The sequence below is a fragment of the Stegostoma tigrinum genome, chromosome 31 (assembly GCF_030684315.1).
Source record: "Stegostoma tigrinum isolate sSteTig4 chromosome 31, sSteTig4.hap1, whole genome shotgun sequence".
Lineage (NCBI taxonomy): Eukaryota > Metazoa > Chordata > Chondrichthyes > Orectolobiformes > Stegostomatidae > Stegostoma > Stegostoma tigrinum.
This window is the reverse complement of record NC_081384.1, coordinates 7,770,757-7,795,843: the sequence shown is the minus strand read 5'-3', so window position 1 is coordinate 7,795,843 and position 25,087 is coordinate 7,770,757. Positions and strand designations below refer to the sequence as shown.

General features: G+C 41.8%; 1 protein-coding gene across 4 annotated transcripts in view; it reads left to right on the top strand.

Moving 5' to 3' along the window:
* Nucleotides 1–25,087, top strand: part of LOC125466320 (plexin domain-containing protein 1-like) — a 432,462-nt gene that overhangs the window by 150,220 nt on the left and 257,155 nt on the right. For all 4 annotated transcript variants that reach the window (XM_059638864.1, XM_048560676.2, XM_048560675.2 and 1 more), the window contains exons 6-8: nt 2,454–2,572; nt 4,789–4,888; nt 24,617–24,712. In XM_059638864.1, coding sequence (XP_059494847.1) covers nt 2,454–2,572; nt 4,789–4,888; nt 24,617–24,712 — 315 coding nt within the window. The remainder of the gene's footprint in view (nt 1–2,453; nt 2,573–4,788; nt 4,889–24,616; nt 24,713–25,087) is intronic.

Below are 25,087 nucleotides of genomic sequence, written 5' to 3'. Positions count from 1 at the left end.
ACAATATTTCATCTGTCTAAATGTTATTATCCCTGTAATCAATTTTGTTAAAAACTTGGGTTTCACATTAAAAAGAATTTGTGTTAGATTAGAAGTCAAATCCCAGTGTGATAGAATTCTAATTTTGAGTTCTATCCAAGTAAAATAGTAAGATTTTTGTCAGATTTTAATTGAGTGCTGCTTCTTCTCAAAATCTTTCACGGCTATCAAGCGAGAATTACAATAATCTTGAGGAATAGGGAATAGCTTCTTTAAAGAATGCAACGAGTATCTGTACAATGATAAGATCACAATGTTAAAAACAGTAAATCTTCTTTTATAATTATGTTAAAACTGTAGACAGTCAGGTAAGAATTTCCTCCTATTGTGGAGTGATGTGGTGGCTCAGTGGTTAACACTGCCACCTCAAAGTACTAGGGGCTTGGGTTTGATTCTAGCCTCAGGTGACTGTCTGTGTGGAGTTTGCATATTCTCCCTCTGTCCGTGTGGGTACTCTGGTTTCCTCTTATGGTCCAACGATATGCAGGTTAGGGTGGATTGGCTGTGGGAAATGCAGGGTGATGTGGTGGGTACGGGTGCCATGCTCTTTGGAGGCTCAGTCTGGACTGTGAAATGGCCTGCTTCCACGCTGCAAGGATTCTATGATTTTATTTCCAGTGTTACAACCAGGTGAGGAGGGGTGAATCAGCTCCCAGTTTCCATTCTGAACTCCCACCTCCAGGTGGTTGGTGAAAATGTAATTGTTTTTTGTGCACAGCTGTGCGACATGTCGATGAAAACATATCATCACTCAATCAGACTTAAGGAATCAACTGCAAGATTTTCCTGAGTGAATGAGAGAGGAATTGTATTCCCTACTATGCCCCAGAAAAATAATAAAATCTGACACATAAAAGGACAGGTATAAAGTTTTTAAAGGAGGACAGTGACAGGTACAGCAAGAAGATAAAGGGTATGCAGTTTCAATATTTCTTGAGGCTTTGTGTTGTTGGAGCTGAACCTGAGACCATTGCTGAATAGCTGACATCTCATATCCTCAGCAGGACCTAAATATGTAGGATCCTTGAGTTCTTAGAAAAAGGATGTTTCTTTGCTCTGTGTTATCACTGGTGCTGGGTTTTGAGATGATGAGAAAGAAACAGGAAGAGACAGAGAGCCTTCTAGTCTTTTCTATTACCAGCACATTTTTTTGTCTATGGATGTGGCAAGTGACTATGGAAATATCTTCATTTATACATTTGCAAGTGTGATTTCATTGTCTTTCTAAGCTAGATTGTTGCAGTCAACCTTTCATGCAACTTGTCAGCCAGCTGTAAATTGAAATAGAAGATGTGCATTTCTAGATTCCTAACTCAGTGACTAGTTTCAAAGTCATGAGATAAAATGGTAACTTTGGCTTAGACGAGTTTGTTTTTTCCTGAGCTTGCCTCAGTCTGTGATCAGGTGAATGCTGTAGTCATTTTAGATCCATATTTCTTCCTTTTAGAACGCATTTTAGTCTGTGAAGGTCCCAGTTCCTAAAATCAGACGATCGAAGTTTAAAATTCGTTGTCTATGTTTTTACCAGTATTGTGACCTTTGCAACAAACCAGTTTGGGCGTTTTCTCCATTCGTCTCATCGAACAATGTTGATTTCCAGTTCCACATTTTAATCTTCAATTATTTTTCTTAACTAGTTATGAGTTTCTTCAAGTCTACTTGCTCCCGTGAGATTTCGCACGTTAACATACCTCTAGGATAATTTCAAAAATGGATCCCATTGGTATCGTTGGGGCATTTGATATTCATATCACATTCCTGGTTGCCCAGTGAAGGTGACAATTGTGCTGTGCCTTTTTGAATCGCTGTGCATGAATTGATACAATAACGTGATTTGCTGAGTCACATCAGGAGTCAAATGCACTAATGTCAGATTATAATTCAATCTAGCCCAAAGGAGTAAGAACATCTCATCTCCTTCCTTAAAAGATAATTTGTTCTTCTGTGGTACTCTGACAGCTTTGTGATATTTTCACTGATACCAGACTTCCAGTTCATTTCAAACTGAATTTAAATTCGAAAGCTGCCGTGGGATTTGCACATAGATTCTCTCAATTGCACATAAAACTGTTACTATCGTACTCTCAATCTTGAGTATCTCAGTTCCTTTCAAGATTGAGGAAGCAGTTTTCAGTCTCACACTGTATTTTTCTATACTGATTCTCACTGTTCCGATGGTATATATTACAGCTAGGAACTAAACTGTAATGTGTAAGTGTATCAGTAGGGAGCATTTCTCAGCTGCGTCTGGAAAAGCATGTCATGTGGAACAGACATGTAAGAGATAGTCTGTTGGATTCTGAACTCTTCGTATCAGCAGCCCGCAAAAGTTAAACAGATAGAGTTCTAGTTCATTTAAGCTTTGCGTGTGAATGTTCAAACATCACATTTATCATCCTCTTTGTAATCTTTAGGGACTGCTTTTGTCGTCCAGTGGGATAAGGTCTTCCTGCCAGACCGGGAGGATATTGGAAGTTTCACCTTTCAGGCCATGTTGTGTCAAGAAGGACGGATTGTTTTCAGCTATAAGGATGTGAGTATGTCAGGGATAAGCTGGAATGGGATAGCAAATTCCTCCTCGCTCAAACATAAACCTAAAAACTTGAAAAACAAGATGAGATGGAGTACAAAGAAAGTAAATCTAATTATACCTTGATTTCAATGGTTATTCTGTTGACAAGCTTTTTAACAACTCCGCTTTATCTGATGAGAAAGAACAGATGAAGGGTCACCAGCACTTTTTGTATTTATTACAGGAACAAAGGTCTTCTGAAAACAGTAGACCCTCACTTGCTTAAAACCTGTTATTTTTCAAACTTTCCTCACTTCAGCTGAAAGGCTACTGAAATGATAACTCTATTTCTCTCTCTACAAATGTTGCCAGGCCTGCAGCATTCATACAGTACAAAGTATCCTGATCAATCCTTTTTGGTCCAAAATGGATAATCTCACACTTGCTTACAATGAATTCCATCTGCCACTATTTTGCCTATTCATTGACTCTAACAATAGTTGATCACCTACATTTTTTATAGTGCTACCTAACTTTGTGCCTTTGGCAAATTTTGGATACAATGACAATATGTCCATGTTCAGAACTGATCACTGTGATTTGATTCTGGAGACATTACTTCATGTGAAAAGATTTGTTGTTCATTTTCCTCAATAGACCTGCACTCCATGAGCTGTTCTGTGGATTTGGAATGAGACAATTGTAATTAAAATGGTCATAAATTAATATTGACGGTTTATTCCAAAGAAATTTGTAGAAGTACTTGTTCACTGATTCATTCTTAGTTTTTTTTAAAGTATTCTTTACAGTAGAATTAAAGAACCAAAAGTCTGAAGCATTTTGTTTCCATGACAAAATGTACTGGGGATTGAATTATTTAGTAGAATGTGTTAGAACCAAGAACTCCCAGACTGGCTGTAGAACAGGTTAGATATAGAACAGCAAAGTTCTAAGATTTTATCTTGGTAGATAATAACATGGATTATCCACAAAACAACATCAAATTTGCATGTATCTTAATCTTTTGATATTCTGATTTAGCAATGGTCTAGTAGATTTTAAAAAACTGTCCCTTGTCAAGCCTCCAGTCAAGCAGGATAAAGTTAGCAAAAAAAACTCAAATGGGACTGAGAGACTAGGGTATTTGGGGGCTGGGTACCAGGGAGAAGGGGTCATTTTGCAGTCATTGGGAAGCTGGTTGATGATATTGAGTGAAGATCTACCTCATTCACTTTTCAGGCACCATGCCTTGAAAAGGACATTGGCAAGCATGGACTTGAGTTGGCCAATGGTTATGCTTGGGAGAATAGCACAAGAACTTCTGAAGATGGCTGAACAGGAATCTACCCCATTATTTTCACTTACCAGTGTTGTGTGTTGGAAGGATTTACAAGCCAATCCTCAACTTTTTGGCTCTTTTATCAAGGTCTGGAGTGGGACTTGAACTTGAAACCACTAACTCAGAGTAGATATTTTACCACGGTACCAAAAGACCTCACAATTGTAGATGTATGTTCTTTGTCTTTCAAGGTATCCCAATATTAGAGGATTGACACCTTGCCTCCATAGTAAGAAGTCAATGTCTGCCAGTTTAATTTGTGGATAGATTCGCACTCTGGATTCATGACGAATTGGCACTGGATCCAAACTTTGACAATTTATTTTGCTCGGAATTCCACAGTCAGTAGGAAGAGCAAACTGGCACATCAATCTTGAAGGCTAAGCCATGACAGAAGATGAAGTGTGCTAGCAAGCACTCAATTTCAAATCCTTTTTACTTCCAGCTTCTTCGTAGGAAATCTTCAGTGTGGAAACAATTGCTTGTTGAGTTAAGATTCATTTCAATGAGACGTCCATCAGTATTTTACCAATCATTTTTCTTTGGCAGTTCAACAGAGCTTCTGTTAGCTATTCTGTGATGAGAAACCTTCATTGGACTCAAACAGGCACGTGCACACAGACACATGAAAGGACAATGCCCTGTAAATTAAAAGATGAATAAGTAAAAAAAATGCTTGATTCAAAATATTGTTCCTAAATCATGGAGTAACTGACTTTAAGGTCTTTTTCTTGACTTCTGTGGCACCAACTATAGGGAGAGAAAGAAAGCTATGAAGGTTCATAGCTCCATGGGCAAAGTGTCAGGGAGAACAGAATGGCCATTTCACACCATTACCTGTTTATGTAGATGAAACAAGTGGATGGGCATTAATGTTGCTGTTTAATCTGTTTTTTAGGTTCCAATAACTGTGACTCAGATAAATTCTGCAGAGCACCCTGTTAAAGTTGGGCTATCTGATGCCTTCATGATAGATCACAAAGCACCACATGTTCCTGGTAAGTAAATTGCCTTTCAAGCCTGCCCAATAAATTAATGCAGCAAATGAAATCAAGACGCCAGAGTCAATTCGACTCGCTGTCAAAAGGCAACGTTTTTAGCATTGCCCCAATGCACATTTCCTTTGAGCTTTGTGAACAAGTGTTTATCTGGTGGTTCCTCCTGCAGAGGAAACAGCAAGCCTTTTTGTGTAAGTATTTTGTGCACAGGTGAGAAGAGAAACAATTTTTACATGTCTGTTGAGCATTTAATGCAGTGAGTGTTCTCAGATACTTTGTAAGGTTTGAGTGAAAGCAGATATGTTGTACAAAAGGAAAATGAAACACTTGCAATTTTTTGGAGGTTCAACTTTGTGGCTAAGTGGCTTACTATTGTATTTAAATTCCTTAAAGGCTAGACTATGAAATGCAGGAATTAAAAAGGTGGATTTTAAGGTGGATTTTGAAGTTGGAGAGGTAGGTAGTAATGTGGGGCAGGGTTGGGGGTGGGGTGGGGTGGGAGGGGGGAGGATGTTGGTCCTTGTGATGTTTTAGAAGGTGAAGCTATTGTCATCATTGGTGGGATGTTGGGGCCAGACGCAGTGGGTTAGAATGATTGTAGGGAGGTGATGGTACTGGAGGAGGTTACCAAGAGAAAGACGATGCGACCATGAAGCAATCTAAACACAAGAAAGTAAATTTAAGGCCATGGAACTGGGAACAAAGGTGGTAGCATTCAAAACTGGCGTATAATAGAGTGACAGCAACAAAGCTTTGGAAAAGCTAAAGTTTCAGGTGCTTCTAGGATGCGAGAATGTTGGAGTAGTGAAGTGGGGAGCATGAAGAGCAGAACGAACTTGCACTTTGTTTTTGCTGTACACACTGACATTTTAGATTTGCAAATCCAAGTGGAAACAAGTTCATTAACCACACAAGTTTCTCGTTTGAAATCTTTTTTTCTCAAGTGGACCAGAATTATCTGACATAACTCAATCCTGTAAGGAACAAATAGTACAACTGGTGACCCGCAGAGTAAGATAAAAATACTCTTCCCTTCCAAAAGGGAATTTTAAAGAAAGCATCTTCTGCAAGAACCCAAATATGTTCTGTAGCTTTTTCCCAGTGATCTCTGGGCTTGGCAAGGGAAGGAACACAATGCAGGATTATGAAGTCCGTTAATGCAGTTAAGGATGGTGTTGCAGGATTTTAACCCAATGATGAATAAAAGAAGACATTCGCTTTTCAGGTCAAGGTGGCTTGTGACTTTTTCAGGAACTTTCTGGGGATGTTGTTGCTGTCCTTGCCCTTTTAGTGGTAAGGGGCTTGTGAGACTCTGTCAGTAAAGCTTTAATGAGTTGCTGCAGTGCGCCTTGTAGATGGTATATATTGCAGACTTGGTGCACCAATGGTGAAGGGAGTGAATGATTAAGGTGATGGGTTGGAGTTCAATCAAGTTGGCTCCTGTTGTGCAGTTTGCAGTTGGAGCTGCACTCATCCATTCAAGTGGACATTATTGAATTACAATCTTGTGCCTTGTACATAGTGGGCAGGCTTTGAGAAGTTCAGAGTCAGTCACTTCTACAGATCTCGTGTTGATTTAGTTTTCCATTGAGTATTGTAGCACGTCATTTTCTGTCATTTTGTTATGTGTTCATGGTGGATCTCATTCTTCATCAGATAAGGAACTCCTGTTTGATCACCTGTTTTGAAAAAAAACGCAATTGGATCACATGTCCTCTTTTCCACCGTTTCTTTGTACCTCATAAAAATATTGCAAGTAGGAAATGAATGAATTGAAATGTTGCTCTCAGGAATATTTTGCTGTACCTTTTGTGCAGTGAGACTTTGCTGGTTCATTGGCTTTTGAGACCTTTCTGATGAAATGATTCTCATAACAGTCATCTTATAGAAAGTGTCTTGTTGAAAAACAATTCTATTATCCTAATTTGCTTTCTTTGGCAAAGCTCCATCGTGACCCAGTTATTTGCACATTCTCTGTTAATCAACAGGGTGGCTTCAGACTTCTCCCAGTTTGCAGCCATCAGCATTTTTCTTATCCGTTGGGACTACATGTTGTTTTTATTTTCCGTGTCTGACCATAACATTTGAGATGCATTAAAGTCAGCTTTTATTGCTTTTTATTGCTCGAGACCCATTGCAAATTGTGAGCGCTGCCAGGGAGCAAAGTAACCCAGACTAGACTGACAGGTCACATGAAGCTTGAAATGCTTCTGCAGAACAAAACCATTCACTTTAGGGTTTTACGATTTTATCTATGAAATTTGCAAGCTTCAAGATACCTCTTACTGTTATTTATTTTGTGTTGGTTTGCAGTACCCCCTGCCACTATAACGAGGAATTAGTTCATCAGTGATCTCAACCTGCTCAGGAAACTCTTCGAGACACAGTTTTGGGAGTTGAGGGGAAATGTGGGGAAAGTCCCAAGTGGGTTGCATTCCACCAGAGGATTGGATCCAGTTGAGGTTGGGTAACACTGGACAAGAGAGAACTCACTGCCTTTGGGTTCCAATAGCCTTTGCAACAAAATGCACTGTTGGGTGTGGGTCAGTGAAAACGGTTGAGATCAAAGAAGTTGAATGCTTTACTATATTTTATGTGTAATTATATATTATTTATGTATAAACACTGGTAGGCACACAGGCAACACATAAGAAAAGAAAATGGATTGAATAATTCCACTTATAGGGAGTTATGCTATAATATGCGTTTTGTTAACACAAATTGGCTGTTACACAATTGATGAATAGTGGATACTGTTTGGATATTGCAAACTTTCTCCTGTACAGTATAACGATTTTCTGTAGCGATTTCCCTAAAATGCGATTTTCTGTAGTGGTTTTCTATAGCGTGAGGTCACGTAAGAACGCAATTATCGTGTTGTAGGAGAACTACCTGTACACAGCAAAGAGAACATCCAATTGCTCCTGTCCCAGTGAAGCAAAAAAGATACAGAAATGGTTTTTAACCCTTTTTTGGAGCTGCCACCAGTGGTGCCTTTATAAAGATTTCACATCCAGACCAAATGTGAGAGGCTTCGAGGCCAGGTGCCAACTGTCCGACTCCTCCTCCTACTGCCCCAGGATCATGACCCCACCCCTGACCACCAAACCATCATCTCCCAAACCATCCACAACCTCATCACTTCAGGTGACCTCTCACCCACAGCCTCCAACTTCATCGTTCCCCAACCCCGCACCGCCAGCTTCTATCTCTTTCCCAAAATCCACAAACCTGACTTCCCTGGTCACCCCATTGTCTCAGCCTGTTCCTGCCCCACCGAACCTATCTCCACCTATTTGGACTCCATTTTCTCCCTCTTGGTCTGGGAACTCCCCACCTACGTCCATGACACCACTCATGCCCTCCACCTCCTCCAGAACTTCCAATTCCCCGTCCTCAACACTTCATTTTCACCATGGATGTCCAGTCTATATACACCTGCATTCCCCACATAGATGGTCTAAAGGCCCTCTGCTTCTTCCTGTCCCGCAGACCCGACCAGTGCGCTTCCACTGACACCTTCATCCGCCTCGCCAAACTCATCCTCACCCTCAACAACTTCTCTTTCGATTCCTCCCACTTCCTGCAGACAAAGGGGTGGCTATGGGTACCCACATGGGCCCAAGCTACGCCTGCCTTTTTGTAGGTTCCGTGGAACAATCCCTTTTCTGTACCTACTCTGGCCTGAAACCCCACCTCTTCCTCCGTTACATTGATGACTGTATCGGCGATGCCTCGTGCTCCCATGAGGAGCTCGAATAGTCCATCCACTTCACCAACATCTTCCACCCCAACCTTAAGTTCACCTGGACCATCTCCAACACCTCTCTGTCCTTCCTGGACCTCTCTGTCTCCATCTCAGGCAACCACCTAGAAACCAATATCCATTTCAAGCCCACCGACTCCCACAGCTATATAGAATACACCTCCTCCCACCCACCTTCCTGCAAAAATGCCATCCCCTATTCCTTCACCTCCGCTGCATCTGCTCCCAGGATGAGGCGTTCCACTCCCGTACATCTCAGATGTCCTCATTTTTCAAGGAGCACAACATTCCCTCCGCAGTGGTCGAGAATGCCCTCGACCGTGTCTCCCACATTTCCCACAACTCATCCCTCACATCCTGTCCCCACAATAACAACCAAAACAGAATCCCCCTCATCGTCACATACCACCCCACCACCCTCCGGATCTAATGCGTCATCCTCCGACACTTCCACTATCTGCAATCCAACACCACCACCAAAGACATTTTTCCCTCCCCACCTTTATCTGCATTCCAGAGGGACCACTCTCTCCGTGAGTCCCTTGTCCACTCCACACTCCCCTCCAGCCCCAACACACCCGGCACTTTGCCCTGCAACTGCAGGAAGTGTTACACCTGCACCCAAACCTCCTCCCTCACCCCATCCCAGGCCCCAAAAAGACTTTCCACATCAAGCAGATGTTTACCTGCACATCTGTCAATGTGGTATATTGCATCCGCTGTTCCCATTGTGGCCTCCTCTACATCGGGGAAACCACACGGAGGCTTGGGGACCACTTTGCAGAATACCAGTGCTCAGTTTACACTAAACAACTGCACCTCCCAGTAGTGAACCATTTCAACACCCCTTCCATTCCTTAGACAACATGTCCATCCTGGGCCTCCTGCAGCGCCACAATGATGCCACCCGAAGGTTGCAGGAACAGCAACTCATATTCCGCTTGGGAACGCTGCAGCCCAATGGTATCAATATGGGTTTCACAAGCTTCAAAATCTCCCCTCCCCCCCATCACATCCCAAAACCAGCCAGCGCGTCCCCGTCTCCTTAACCTGTTCTTCCTCCCACCTATCCCCTCCTCCCACCTCAAGCCCCACCCCTATCTCCAACCTACTAACCTCATCCTGCCCCCTTGACCTGTCCGTCCTCCCTGGCCTGACCTATCTCTTCCCTACCTCCCCACCTACACTCACCTTTACTGGCTTCATCCCTGCCTCCTTGACCTGTCTGTCGCCTCAACACCCATCTTCTCCTCTATCCATCTTCTTTCCGCCTCCTCCCCTCCCTATTTATTTCAGAAATCCATTCCCGTCCCCCATTTCTGAAGAAGGGTCTTGGCCCGAAACATCAGCCTTCCTGCCCCTCTGATGCTGCTTGGCCTGCTGTGTTCATCCAGCTCTACACCTTGTTATCCCAAATGTGAGAGGATTGTGTTTATATCCTCAGATTTTGATTTCCATATTTAAACAGCTTTTAACCTGAAATAGGTGTGTTGGCTCAATGGGTAGCCATGTTGCATTACAGGGGTAGGGTTCCTGGGTTCAATTCCAGCCTCAGGTGATTGTCTGTGTGGAATTTGCGCATTTGCCCTGCACCTATGTGGGTTTCTTCCAGGTGTTCCAGTTTCACCCCTTTGTACAAAGATGTGGAAGTTGAGTGCATTGACCATGCCAAGAGATAGCAAGAGCTGCCGATGCTGGAGTCAGAGATAACACAGTGTGGAGCAGAAGGAACGGAGCAGGAAAGTTGACATTTTGGTTTGGGACCCTTCATTTTTCTGAAGAAGAGTCCCGACCCGAAACATCAGCTTTCCTGCTCAACTGATGCTGCCTGGCCTGCAGTGTTGGCCATGCAAAGTTTCCTATAGTGCCACAGGGATGTGTGGGCTGGGTGGATTTGCCATGGGGAATGCTGGGAGGATCTTTGGCAGGTTGGTGGGAACTTGATGGGCTGAATGGCCTGCTTCTAAGGATTCTATAATTAAAGTCCCACCTGAAAATGGTGTCATGGGTGCCATTACAATGCAAGGAATTACAAAAGTTTTCTCTCCCGCCAACCTCTGTTGCTAATGCCCTGTTTCATACAGGAAAATTGGTGACTGCAGGGAGGCAGTCTCCAATTAAAAATTCTATCTCTCTCTGCACCCACGCCATTTAAGTTATTGTGGTCTTGTTATGGGGACTGGCCCATTGATTGCCTTCTCTGCCTCCATTTGTTTGACTGTGACATTTCCCCTAAATAAGGTTTAAGATGATTCACTTTTGACTTGACTTGCCAACTGGGATACCCTGTCTGTCCAAACTGGGACATGCCCTGCCAATATGGAACTCAGCCACATGAATTCAATTTGACTGCTGGTCCCCACTGTTTTTCATTCCTTCAGTTGTGTGGGCTGTAGCTACAGGACAGAGTCCTCTGCACTGTGTTTTCAGATCCCTGTGTGCAGTTTCTATATCCTTCCACGACAGAACAGTAGTCTGAAATCTCTGCTCCTCTAACCCCAGCCCTTGATAACTCCAATCTTAATCACTCTAACATTAGTGGCTATGCTATCAGTTGCCCAAAGCTCTTGAATTCCCTTCCTCAACAACCCCATGTCCTTCTCTCGCTTATGCAAATATGTTGTTTAGTGTCTGCTTCTAACATTTTGTATGATAATGCTCCTGTGAAACACCGTTTACCTTTCTAAGGTTGCTATATAAATGCAGGTGAATTAGAAGTAAAGTCAGCAATGGCTCCTGCCTAGTAAGTATCACGTGGCCTCTACTCAAACAAGTGTGAGGCAATTTTAAGTTCTCAGCAGGGAGTGGTCTGAGATGAGCCATAGCGATTTGCCCATTTCCAACAGTTTTCTAACAGCAATACAGTGTTCTGAAAGCTGTTCAATTTGTGGATGCGAATAAAATCACATCTCGTTGTAATGGTCTTTACAATCACGTAGCCTGTTGACAATTAGGGTAGTGCATGAGTTTTCACTCAAGTAAGGTTCCAGAGGATGATTGCTGCTGATTGAACCTTAGCCCCATCTTAAGCAAGTGCCTTTAAGAAAGCAAGGCTTGAAAATAAATGGGCAGAGATCAAAAAAAATCAGCTTCTTTTTATTTATTTATAGAATATTGCAGTTGTTGGGAATGACAGTGCTTATTGTCCATCCTTAATTGCCCTTGAGAATGTGGCATTAAATTGCCTTGTTGAACTGCTGCATTCCATGTGGTGTGGATATAGCCATAGTGCTATTAGGAAGGGCGTTCCAATATTTTCCTCCAGCAATAATGAGGGATGACACTATATTTCCAAGTCAGGGGTTTAGAGGAGAATTTGGAGGTGGCGTGATTCTTTAAGCCCGCTGCCATTGTCCTTCTAGGCATTAGAGTTTGTGGGTTTGGATGATGCTATTGAGGAAGGTAGGGTTAGCTCATTTCCCTTGAACCTAATGTTTAAATCATCAGAATGCTAAAGAGATTCAGCTTCAGTGACCCAGTGCCAAAGATCAGAATGTTCTTCTCTTAAATTAAGACATTCAGCAAATTTCAAGTTCTAATCACTGAGCACTTTGTAGCCAAACAAAAACCGTAGTTTGACTCCAAACCATTTGCTGGTGTTGGATTAGAGCAGCACAGAAGGAAATCATTTGATCTATTGAGCCTAAAGTTGAAAATCTTTTGCTGGGCTGTTTAACGTTTTAATGTTTTTTTCCTCTTGATATTCAAATACACAAAAGCAAGTGCTCATTTTTTACAATTTCAGCCAATTAACAGTACTGTTATGTGTAAATGTTAGAAGCACACAACTGAATCACCTGGAATGAAGCCTAATCCTTGCCTTCTGTTACTGTCTTTTCAGTCTAGCATTAAAATGCAAGAAGCCAATGGTGTGGTATCCAGCAGCCGTAATGCAGTAGTGTATGGGGTACAGAGCAGTACAAAACCGTCCATGCACACAGTGTCATAAGACATGAGGCTGGAAATGCTCCAGAAGAATAAACCTCCCAGCACCATCCATCTCCCCCCAACCCTCCCCCTCCCACACTAACTCCCTAGAGTAGACTGACAGGCTCCCTGTTCTCCCCATTGAGATGTGCTCCCCAAAACTGAACACAGCCTTCTGGATGAGGTAGTCTTCCAGACATGATGTTAAACAGGTCACTGCTCAGTGGGGCATCAAAGACCGCAGCGAACCAGCCAGGTCAGAGTTAGGATAACTCTGCAGTGCCCTGCCCAGTATGTATTCCTCCTCAGTAATACCAGATCATTTTAGCTGCATTCTCATCTCATTGCTCTTCGTACAATGTTGCAGTGTGAAAACTATTTTTCTGGTTTTCCCATTCAACAAGACTGAGTGCATCTCAAAAGTTCCTGAAAACCCAAAAGGTACAGTCTCAGGACGCAAGATCAATCGGTTAGGACTGAGATGAAGAGAACTTTCTCCAATTGAAGGTTGTGTGTGTTTGAGACTCTTTTTCTCAGAGAGCTGAGGATGTTCCAATGTTCAAGACTGGGAGAGACATTTTTTTATGCCTCATAGTTATGGGGAGTAGGTGGGGGAATGGAGCTGAGGAAGAAGATCTGAGACAATCTCATTGAATTGCAGAGCTTTGATGGGCCAAATGATCTACTTCAACTCCTACTTCTTGTCTTCTTGTGTTCTTCTCTAATCTTATGCTGTGCCAAGTGAATACTTGATTATTTACTGTGAGTTGCCCCTGAACATATGGGTGAAGGTCACCTCTTTGCTTGCACCCTCCTATACACAGTAAAGCTCAACTCTTAATGAAAAGTAAGAGAATGCATCCTTCTCACAGGAACAGACATTCTCCTCTGTGACAAATGGGAACTGATAGTTGAGACTGATGGGACAAAGTTTCTCCTCTTTGTGGGAAATAAGGCTTACATTATTTTGAGTACTTAGATGGTGCACTTTGGACAGTTGAGTAAAATAATGTCAAAATACATTGAGTTAGGCAGCATTGGATTGGAACAATTGCAAGCGAATATTGCTTGGATTTCCAAAACAATGAAAAAAAACTTGCAGTCTAATCATTAAGATTTGGAAAAGTAATGGATTTGAAGGCGAAAACAAGGAGAATTGAGGTCACAGCGTGGTTTTGAATGAAACAGGAAACATGAGTTCAGAGTGAATGTAATTGCGATTAAAGATAGCATGCTCAGGGAAGCTAAGGGAGGACTAAGACTAACTTAAAAGATAAATGCTGTATGACACTTGAACTGAAATGTTAATGGACCTCTTGTGGTAACATCTATGAAAAGTCTAGACAAAGTAAATTAGCCTCAGAGTTCCCTTGCATCATGTTTATCGCACAGCACAGTGCATTCCAAACTCCTTTTAGGCCATATACCAGCCTTGTTTTGAAAGAACATTGCTCAGTGTGCAATGTAAGATGATAAGAAATACAATGAAACCTGTGAACTACAGACATCCAGGGAGCTAGCATCACTTGCAAATTTTTTTTGAATTAACCTGAATTTTCCACAGACCTGTTTTACTGTTTGTAGTATTGTAGGGATGTATATAGATATTCACCAGTGGATAAATTTTACCAGGTGAAAACTTAGAAATTCCACAAGCAATTGTCTTATTTTAGAAAATTAACTATTAATAAATTAATACCGTGCAGATTGGCAACTGGTGAAGTTCTGCCAAGTGGTAAATGTGTGTAGCTGCAGGTTTGGTGCTGTGATCAGTCAGTTTGAGTTGAGAAAATCTTCTTGAGAGTGACAGGCACTTACCTGACAAATTATTCCATTTTGCTAGTTTCTCCCCTTTTTTACTGTTATGTGCAAATTCTCGCACCTGTCAGAATGTCGTCATATCAGTGTTGGGCTATGAAAAACTTTCTCCTTCAGGTCCAGTATTAAGCAAACCCAGTGCAGGAATAAGCAAAGAGTAATGTTCTTTCTGCTCTCTCCAAGTACCAGTCTCAGAGAAACAAACTTTAATACATATGTGTATAACTTTTTCATTTTCCACTCTGGCCATTCTGTTGGCTCGAGTTGGCTAATTATTGCCACTTCTGACCAGATCTGTGTTGTAGATCTATTCTTGTCAAACTGAGACTACCATCTTGTACTCATTTCAGATATATGATGCTTAGCAAAAGCTTATCAATAAAACTCGATTTGATTAATACATATTGTGTAATAGTCTCTTTGCTCATACAGCAACTATTAAGACTCACTGAGATAGCATGCTGTAAATTGACTCTCACTATTTCCAGAATTGTGCCAAATGTTAGTTTGTTCTTACGGTATCCATAGTACACCAAATTGCCCAACTTTTAAACTAAGGTTGAGAGAAAGCATGGACCATGTTTCCAGACTAAACAAAATTTATTATTTATTATAAGCAATTAGACTGTAGATACCCAAACAGCTATAAACTATTAGTATATAAGACTGCTAATCCACTTATAAACTCCTCCTTACGTACAAACACACGCACGCACACACACGCACGCAGACACACACACACACGCAGACACACACACACACACACACACACACACACACACACACACACACACACACACGGGCAGACACACACACACGCAGGCAGACACACACACACACACACACACACACACACACACACACACACATACACACAAATAGGGAAAATAGATTATTGGAGAAGGCGTTAAAAACTAGAAAGTTCGTTCAGTGAACTTTGTGTCCCAATTCTGATCTTGAGATGGTCATTCTTTGGCTAGCCAGGCACCGTGTCCAATTTTTTTATTTTATGGAAACTTCCTCTGATTTTTAAGTACAAATCAACTGAATCATTGGAAAATAGCTCTGATTTATCCATTCTAAAGTCACAGCACACAGCAACTACAGTAGGAAAGATTTCCTTCCAGTTTAAACTGAGTTTTATTTACTGTAGAGAACACGCAGCTTCTGCTAGGGAGAAAACCTGCACATTCTTCTGTGTGTCTCTCTCTTGCTCACTCTGTCTCTCTCTCTCTCTCTCTCTCTCTCTCTCCCTCTCTCTCACATGCAGTCAGTGTCTTTGTAACTTGTTTTCAGTTCCAACCTGCTCAGTTAACTGAGCAACAATTGGCTCCAATTATGAACAGCTTCTTAGCTCCTGATTGTCAGCACATTGCTGGAAATCACAAAATAGAATTCACAGTAGATATCAAACTCCTTCCTGTGAAATTATACATCAATCCTGGTAAATCTCGGTTTTACACTCTCTTATTACAGCCCATGGTTTTTATAGGTACAAAACACAAAAAGACACAGCTTTTACACCAGATGTGCTTATGCTCATGGATCACTGCCCTAAGATTTTCATTTACGTATAATATTTTCAGACCATAGAGCATCTCAAAGCATTTTACAATGACTTACTTTTGAAGTTTGTCTCTCATGTCATGTCAGAAACTCAGCCACTGGTTTGCATATTGATAACTCCCTAAGCTGTGATAATAAGCAGACAGTCTGTTTTGAGTTGTTACTTAAGGAATAAGTATTTGCCAAGACCCAGGAAGAACTCCTACTTTTGTTCAAATGGTGAAAATATTATTCAAATAGTGAAATGTTTTACATCACTTAAGCCTGTAGGTAGTCCCTCAGGTCTGACATCTCATTTGAGCTATAGCACTCCCAACGCTTTCACACTGCTGCGCGGGAGTGTCAGGCTAGATGATGTTTTCAAGTCCTTGGAGTAGGATTTGAACGCATAACATTCTGACTAGGCAAGAGATCTGCCCGCTGCACGAAGACTGTGCATATTTAAAGGTGAGAAAATTAGTGACAACAGGTCAGCTAATGTAAGAAGATTAGCAGGAAACATCTGTTCCTGACTGTCTAAAACAAAAATAATTTGGAGAACAAATCTTTATTTCTCAGCTGCTAAACTTACTCACTAAAATGCAGGGTCAGGTCAGTTTCTATTGATGATTTGTGATGAATGCTTAATTCTTCAATTACATTAAAAGCGAAAATGTAAAAACACAAATGACTGTGAGCTAATCCTTTTACTTGTTTTAATGACTACCCCTGACAGCTGTGCAGTTTGATATATTAGCTATCACTTTCACCTGCTGAGCATTTAAACCTAAATTGGGAAATTAATATTCCAGGATACAGGATCCTTGCTAACATTGAAATTCAGAAAGGATGGAAGTTAGGGATGAGCAATAATTGTTGCCTTTCCAAGCATTTAAAGTGAGAGGGGAAAGATTTAAAAGGAATCTAAGGGGCAACTTTTTCACACAGAGGGTGGTGCATGTATGGAATGAACTGCCAAAGGGAGAGGTGGAGGCTGGTACAAGTACTATGGATGGGTAAACGAGTAGGAAGGGTTTAGCGGGATATGGGCCAAATGCTGGCAAATGGGGCTAGGTTAATTTGGATATCTCGTCAGCATGGGCGAAGTTGGACCAAAGGGTCTGTTTCCATGCTGTACATCTCTAGGACTCTGTATGTCTACATCTCTTCAATGAAAAAAGTAATCAAAAAATGACACAATTATAACAGTACGTCAAAGAAGTTTCAGGGAGGCCATCAGGCAAGCAATGGAACTATAGATAACAGGGAGTGGAGCTGGATACTCTGAAGAAAGGTCGAGACCCAAAGCGTTGGCTTTTCTGCTCCTCTGATGCTGCCTGGCCTGCTACATTCATCCAGCTCCATGCCTTGTTATCTCAGACTCCAGCATTGGCAGTTCCTACTATCCCTAAGCAATGGAATCATGATGGCTGAAGTGAAAGAATAACAAAAGATTCAAGACTTAAGTATTCACCATCAGAGTTCCTGATTGTTGAGATGTTTGGAGGGTGTAGCTGTAAGCTTGTAGAGATCAAAAATTTTGCAGCAAGGCAAAGTGACTAGAATAATAGACTTGATTTATCACCTTGACTGGGAGAAGCCAAGCAGCTGACAGAGTAAAACCAGTGAATTCCTAGAATGAGAGAACAAAGTGTGAAGCTGGATGAACACAGCAGGCCAAGCAGCATCTCAGGAGCACAAAAGCTGACCTTTCGGGCCTAGGCCCTTCATCAGAGAGCCATTATCACCAATTCCTAGAATGAGATTGGGACAATTTATTCATTCTTGTCAAAACTTTTCATCTTGTACTCATCAGGGCACTTTGCAAAAATTACTAATTCAAGGAGAAAACCGACATCCCTATCGCAGGAGAGGAGAGTGCTGATTGACTAATATTTGGACTCTGATTGGTAAAGGGGTTGACGTGGAGAATGCACCAATTATAATTTCTTAGAACAATCAGCTGACAGTTTGGACACAACACCCAATTTGCTAGTACAACTCGGTTAGCAAAATTAAAGCTTGTGGGGCAGGAGGTAATGGAGATGTAGCAACCATACAGCCCTGTTATGTTGCAGAGGTAGTGTCCATATCCCTGGACCAGGAGGCCCAGGTTCAAGCCCCACATGCTCCAGACAAGTGCTGTAACATCTCTGAACAGTGTGATTAGAAACAAAAAAAAAATGTAACAATCAAAAGGGCCCTCCTGGCAATGCAGTGGTAACATCTGTACCCCTAGACCAGGAGGCCTGGTTCCAGTCCCACCTGCTCCAGCGGTGTGGAATAAAATCCCCTCACAGGCTGATTAGGAAAAATAGATTTTTTTTTAAATTAGATGTGGCAACCAAATGTACTGTTTCCAAGTCAAAAGATGACACAGAGCAAGGCAGGAGTGTGTGCTAAACGGAAAATGTCTCGCATTGTTGTCTCATTCCTTCTTAAACAAGTTAGACAACTCTGATCAGAATGTTATGAATGAATTTACTCAGGTGTCCCACAATACTGCGGTCGTCCAACTATTACAAACACAAGCCAGTACCAATGCAAAACAGTCCCAACTTTGTCAGGAAACAAGTTACAATAACCTTTATTACTAAACATACTATCTCTGATCTTCTTTAGCCCCTTAAGCTTACAATATTTTCTTTGTAGATTTGTGCTGTTGCTCTCTCTCTCTGTCTGTCTCTGGCTTTGTCTCTGGGTCTGTTAAGCTGCTTCCTCTCTCTCTGGCCCTTTCTCTCTCTCTCTCGGCCTGGATAGTCAGCTGGTCTCTGCCTCTTGCCAGGTTGGTCTCCTTGGAAGGCCTGCAGAAGATTCAGGAGATCTGTCTGCAGATGAATCCTGTTTTTATATCTTTTTGGATGATTTTCTGGAGTTTTCTATATTTCTGGCCAGTCAGGGAGTCTCACTTGGTAGTTTGAAGCATTGTCAATTATTTGGATGCCACTGTTAGTTTCTTTGTGCAGCATGACCCGGCGCCTTTCTGTCTGGGCCCTCCACCTTTTAGTAGATAAGTTGTTGGGATATGTGTGTCCACGCTTTTACATTATGCTGATGTCATTAATACCAGGGTGCTGTGTTTGCACTGTGTCTGGTGTCTAGGTTTTGTGTCTTCAGAGTTTTACTTGGTCGATATACCCAACAACCCTTGCTGTTTGGTCAAGTTAGCAATCTATCTGTGTTTTAGTTACCAGGAGGCCTCTATAGCATCTTTACAAGGATTTGGGCAGGCTAATCGAGGGGAAAGAAAATGGAACATAATGTAGTAGAATTTAAAGGTTATCCACGTTTGTAGGAAGAACAGACGTGCACAGGTTTTCTTAAATGGCAAGAGGTTGGAAAATGTAGATGTATGAAGGGATCTAGGTATCCTCTTCAATAAGTAACTGAAAGCTAATGTGCCAATGCAGCTAGCAGTTCAGGAAGCTAATTGTACGTTAACCTTTATTGCAAGATAATAGGAGTGCAGGCATAGACTTGATTTTGATTTGATCCATTGTAATCACATGCACCTAAGTACAGTGAAAAGCTTTGTTGTGTGAGCAGTACAGGCAGATCATAGCAAACAAGGGCATACAGATCATAGGGTGCTTAGACAGAGCGAGGTTTACGATGTTATAGCTGCACAGGAGGTGCTCAAAGCATGATCAAAATGAGCAAGATCAACATTATTTGAAGTTAGAGAGGCCCGTTTAGTAGTCTAATGACAGCAGGCAAGAAGCTGTTCTTGAACCAGTTGGCGTGTGTGTGTTCTGTATCTTCTGCCTGATGGAAGAGGTTGGAAGAGAACATTATGGGGTTGGGAGGGGTCCTCAATGATGTTGGTAGCCATTCTGTAGCAACAAGAGTGTAAACAGAGTCCATGGGTGGGAGGTTGGCTTCCGTGATGGTCTGGGATGTGCACACGACATTCTGTAGTTTCTTAGGGTCCTGGGCAGAGCAGTTGCCGTACCAGGCTGTTATGCACCATACAGTATGATTTCAATGTTGCATCTGTGGAAGTTGGTGAGGGTCCTTATCGACATGCCAAATTTCCTGAGCCATCTGAGGAAGAAGAGGTATTGTTGTTCCTTCTTTACTGTCACATTTATGTGGGGAGCCCAGGAGAGACTTTTGGTGAATGTCACTCCTAGGAACTTGATGCTGTCAACCCTGTCCAACTCAGCTCCATTGATGTAGATGGGGGAGTGTCCTCTTCCTTTCTTCTCGAAGTCAATGATCAGTTCTTTTGTTTTGCCAACACTAAATAAAATCTTCCTTAAGTTGTGTAGAACTTTGGTTAAACCATACCTAGAATATTGTGTGCAATTTGTTCCTTTACTTTAGGAAGGATAGCATTACCATAGAGGGAGTGTCACAAAGGTTCTCCAGACTTATCCCTAGGATGGAGGGACTGTCTTCTGAAGAGTTTGGGGAATTTGGGTCTGTACTGTCTCAAGTTTCAAAGATTGGGAGGTGATCACACATAAACATGCAAAATACTTAAGGGGGTGGACCGGGTGGATGCAGGTCAGATGTTTTCCCTGGGTGGGGAGTCTAGAACCAGGGAGCACTATTTAAAAATAAGGGGGATGCCACTTATGAGCAAAATTGGATTAACTCTTTTACCCAGAGGATTGTGAATCTTTGGAATTCATTAACCCAGAGATTTGTGGAAACTCAAGCATTGCGAATGTTTAAGACTGACTGAAGGCCTGTGATCAGTGATGTGTTGTAAGGATCAGTGCTGGGTCCACTGCTTTTTGTCATTTATACAAATGATTTGGATGTGAACTAGGCGGTAGGGTTAGTAAGTTTGCAGATGACACCAAAATTGGAGGTAGAGTGGACAGTGAAGAAGGTTACCTCAGAGTACAGCGGGATCTTGATCAGATGGGCCAACGGGCTGAGGAGTGGCAGGTGGAGTTTAGCTTAGATTAATGTGAGGTGCTGCATTTTGGAAAGGCAAATCAGGGCAGAACTTATACACTTAATGGTAAGGCCTTGGGGAGTGCTGCCAAGCAAAGACACCTTGGAGTATAGGTTCATAGTTCCTTGAAAGTGGAGTTGCAAGTAGATAGGATAGTGAAGAAGGTGCTTGGAAATGTACGTCTTTATTGGCCAGTACATTCCACATAAGGGAGGTCATGTTGTGGCTGTACAGGATGTTGTGAGGCCACATTTGGAATATTGTATTCAATTCTGGTTTCCCTGCTAAAGGAAAGATGTTGTAAAAATTAAAAGGGCTCAGAAGAAATTTACAAGGAGGCTGTCAGGGTTTGGAAGGCTTGAGCCAAAGGGAGAGGTCGAATAGGCTGGGATTATTTTCCCTGGAGTGTCTAAAGCTGAGGGGTGACCTTTTAGAGGTTTCTAAAATCATGAGGGGCATGGATATAGTGAATAGCCAAGGTCTTTTCCCCAGAGTAGCAGAATTCAAAACAAGGGGGCATAGGTTGAATTGAGCGAGGAAAGCTCTAAAAGGGACCTAAGGGGCAACTTTTCCACGCAGACGGTGGTGCATGTATGGAATGAGGAAGTGGTGGATGCTGGTAGTATTATAACATTTAAAAGACATCTGGATGGGTACATGAATAGGAGGGGTTTGGAGAGATGTGGGCCAAATGCTGTCCAATGGGACTAGATCAATTTAGGATATCTGGTTGGCATGGATGAGTGGAACTAAAGGGTCGTTTCCATGTTATATGTCTTTATGATTCTATTCCTCTATAGATTGACCTTTATAAACATGTCCATGATATAAAGAAACATGGGGAAATTCTGGGGTTAGCATGGGGAGAAAGGTATTGAAGTGGATAATCAGCTGTAAGGTCATATTGAATGGTGGAGTAGGCTTGATGAGTGAAACAGCCTACTTCTGTATCTGCCTAGCTATATAATGGGCACTAAACACATGTCAAAGCCCAAAGTGTGGAAAAAGCAAGTACTCCCTTCTTACGAGCTGGTATTGTATCAAGCATTGAAAAGAAAGCTATTAGTTCTGTCCTTCTACTTGCAGTTGTCCAGCCGAAGCATCAACCAGGAAATGAATCAGCAGCAAATGCTGTTTTACTTCCCCAGACACTTAATTTCCACAGTAAGGACTTGAAACATAACAAGTAAATTACGTTCATTATAATGTGATTATGAAGTATTGATTGACATCGGGTATAACAATTATTTTCATCATTATTTTATCTTTTGCCAGTGAATAATTCTGGCACTCATTGAACTGAGATGCTTCACTCATATTCTTTACACATCACCAGATATCATGATGAGACTCAATATACATGTTCACCTCAAGATCCTTGTCCATCTGTCTTAGTTCCTCATTAAATGTTGAAAGACTGCAATTTCTGCTATTGTGTGGATGATCCTGGAGGAGCTCGGGTGCCTGATACAACTGCAGAGAGGCTGCTGAAGACAAAGGTCATTTCAGTATAACTGTTTATTCATGTTAAACTATACGTCACTATGCTACACTATATACACTTCAAACTTAGCACCAGCTTGGTGCGTTTCTCTTCAGAGTCTGTCTGTCATCATGTGATCTATCATGCCGTCACTGACATACTTCTGCTATCTATATAGTTAACGTTAACCCTTGAATCTACACATTTCTATCTTCAAATTCACTGTCGCAGCCAAATTTCACAGTACTCATTACTCAGGATAATATTAGGAAATAAAACCTAGTGTAAGTATTCACTGGGGAGATCAGGAGATTTTGAATAAGTATGAAAATCCACCCTATTAATGATCACTCACCATCAGCATAAAAGGAAGAAGTTTCAATTATATCAGAGATAATGGGAACTGCAGATGCTGGAGATTCCAAGATAATAAAATGTGAGGCTGGATGAACACAGCAGGCCCAGCAGCATCTCAGGAGCACAAAAGCTGACGTTTCGGGCCTGAAACGTCAGCTTTTGTGCTCCTGAGATGCTGCTTGGCCTGCTGTGTTCATCCAGCCTCACATTTTAGTTTCAATTATATGACATCTTTTGCAACACAAGATAGTTCCAAAATATTTTATATCTTAAATTCTTTTGAAGGTTTTTGTTTAATTCCCTCTTGGGGTGCGAGTGTCTCTGGCTCAGCCAGCATTTATTGCCTTTCCCTCATTCCCTTTAAGAAGGTGGTGGTGACCTACCCCCTTGACCCCTACAGGCCCGTCGAGTCTACACCACCCCTCCGAAGACCATCCCACCCAGATCCAACGCCCTACCCTATTCCTGTAACTCTGCATTTCCCATGGCCAATCCATCTAACCTGCTCTTCTTTTGACTGTGGGAGAAAACTGGTACATCCAGAGGAAACCCATGCAGACACGGGGAGAATGTGCAAACTCCACACAGACACTCTCCTGAGGCTGAAATCAGACCTGGGTCCCTTGTGCTATGAGGCTGCAGTGCTAACCACCTGGCCATGGTACCACCCACAGGTAGATCCACAATGTGGTTGGGGAGGGAGCTACAGAATTTTGACCGAACTACAGTGAAGGTACGGCAATATATTTCCAAGTCAGGATAGTGAGCGGCTTGGAGGGGAACTTGCAGGGGGTGGTGTTCCCATGTTTATCCAACCTTAGTCCTTCTAGGTGGAACTGACTGTGTGTTTGAAAGGGGCTGCCTGAAGATCTTTGGTTAATTTGTACCATTGTAGCAGATACACAGTATTGAGCTTGCTATTGACTGTTGGTGGTAGAGGGATTTGATGTTTCTGGTGCCCCTGTTGTAATGGGGGAAGCATGGCAGCCAATTTGTGTTGACACAAGCTTCAAAACAAATGTGATACTGACCAGTGTTTTATTAAAGCTAGTTCAACAATAAATATTGACTGGACAACAGAAAGTACTCTCTTTCTAGCTTTCCTTCAAAACAGAGCTGTGGTATCTAATTTTTAGCATCCAGGAGCAAGCTATTTTTAAAGTACTAAAAACCACAGTTTTGAAACTGCTTTAGGAAGCTAGATAGAGACCATTGATCAATGAATTTTTAAAAATTAATTTACAGTGACTGCACTTAACAATAAGAAACATTTTTTGTAAACTGTAATTACATTAAAATCAGAAACTAAACAGAAGGATAGAGATTTTGAAGCGAGCATTGCCCATCAAAGCTAGCATATGATGCAGTAATGTAATAAAATGTACAATGAACATTACTCGAGTACTCAGTGGGCTATTGCAGAACAGTGTTGAATTTGAAAATAGAAATCAGATGTCTGGGAGGCAGCTTCAAGCTAAAATCTAATTAAAAAATTTAAATTGTTTATATGTAAAATAATAAATGCCTAAAGCAGATTTATAGAGCCTGATTTATTGGATGTTTTAGGTATAGAATAAAAGATGTATGGATTTACATTACAGACACAAATCTTGTTGGCTCAAACAGGGTGTATACAAAATAAAGGTAAAGTCGCCATAAAGAGAGGGAGAGAGACAACTGATTGCAGTCAAATGTGAGGCTCATCTCAGGTGAGGGGAAAATGTGAGTCCATAGTAGCCAGTGCCCCACCCAGTAACATCACCATACATCTTAAACCAGCTAGCCAGCCAACTGAACTAACTGACACCCAGTACACACACTGTGAGGCACTGTAGTGGATACAGAGATGTGCGTTTCTGATTAAATTTCTTGCAGTCTGTCGGCCAATGCTCGCATAATATTACATTGTGTTTTTATTTTCAGATGGTCAAAGAAGAATGATTTATGAATATCACAGGGTGGAAATAGACATGACAAAGATCAGCAACAGCTCAGCTTTGGAGTTCACTCCAGTTTCCAGTAAGTTGTGACTTCTACAGAGTTTGAGTTTTATGTGCGATCGCTTTAAGGGTCAGGGAGGGTATGTTTTGTATTCACTATGCTACCGTGACTGACCTCCCTCTGTTGATTTGTTGGGAGCGATCCTTGTTGCTCTGTCTAGTCCCTGGCTGAACGTTGTATTCTTATCACATTCAGGAGCTGACATGGACATGACTAAACTTAGAGCAAGGTCACAGAAGTGATGAGGGAGTGGGACTAGGTAGAGTAATAGTCATTGAGTTGTAAAGAACAGAACCAGACCCTTCAGCCTTCATCCATGCCGACCAGATATCCTAAATTAGCCTAGTCCCATTTGTCAACATTTGGCCCATATCCCTCTCAACCCTTCCTATT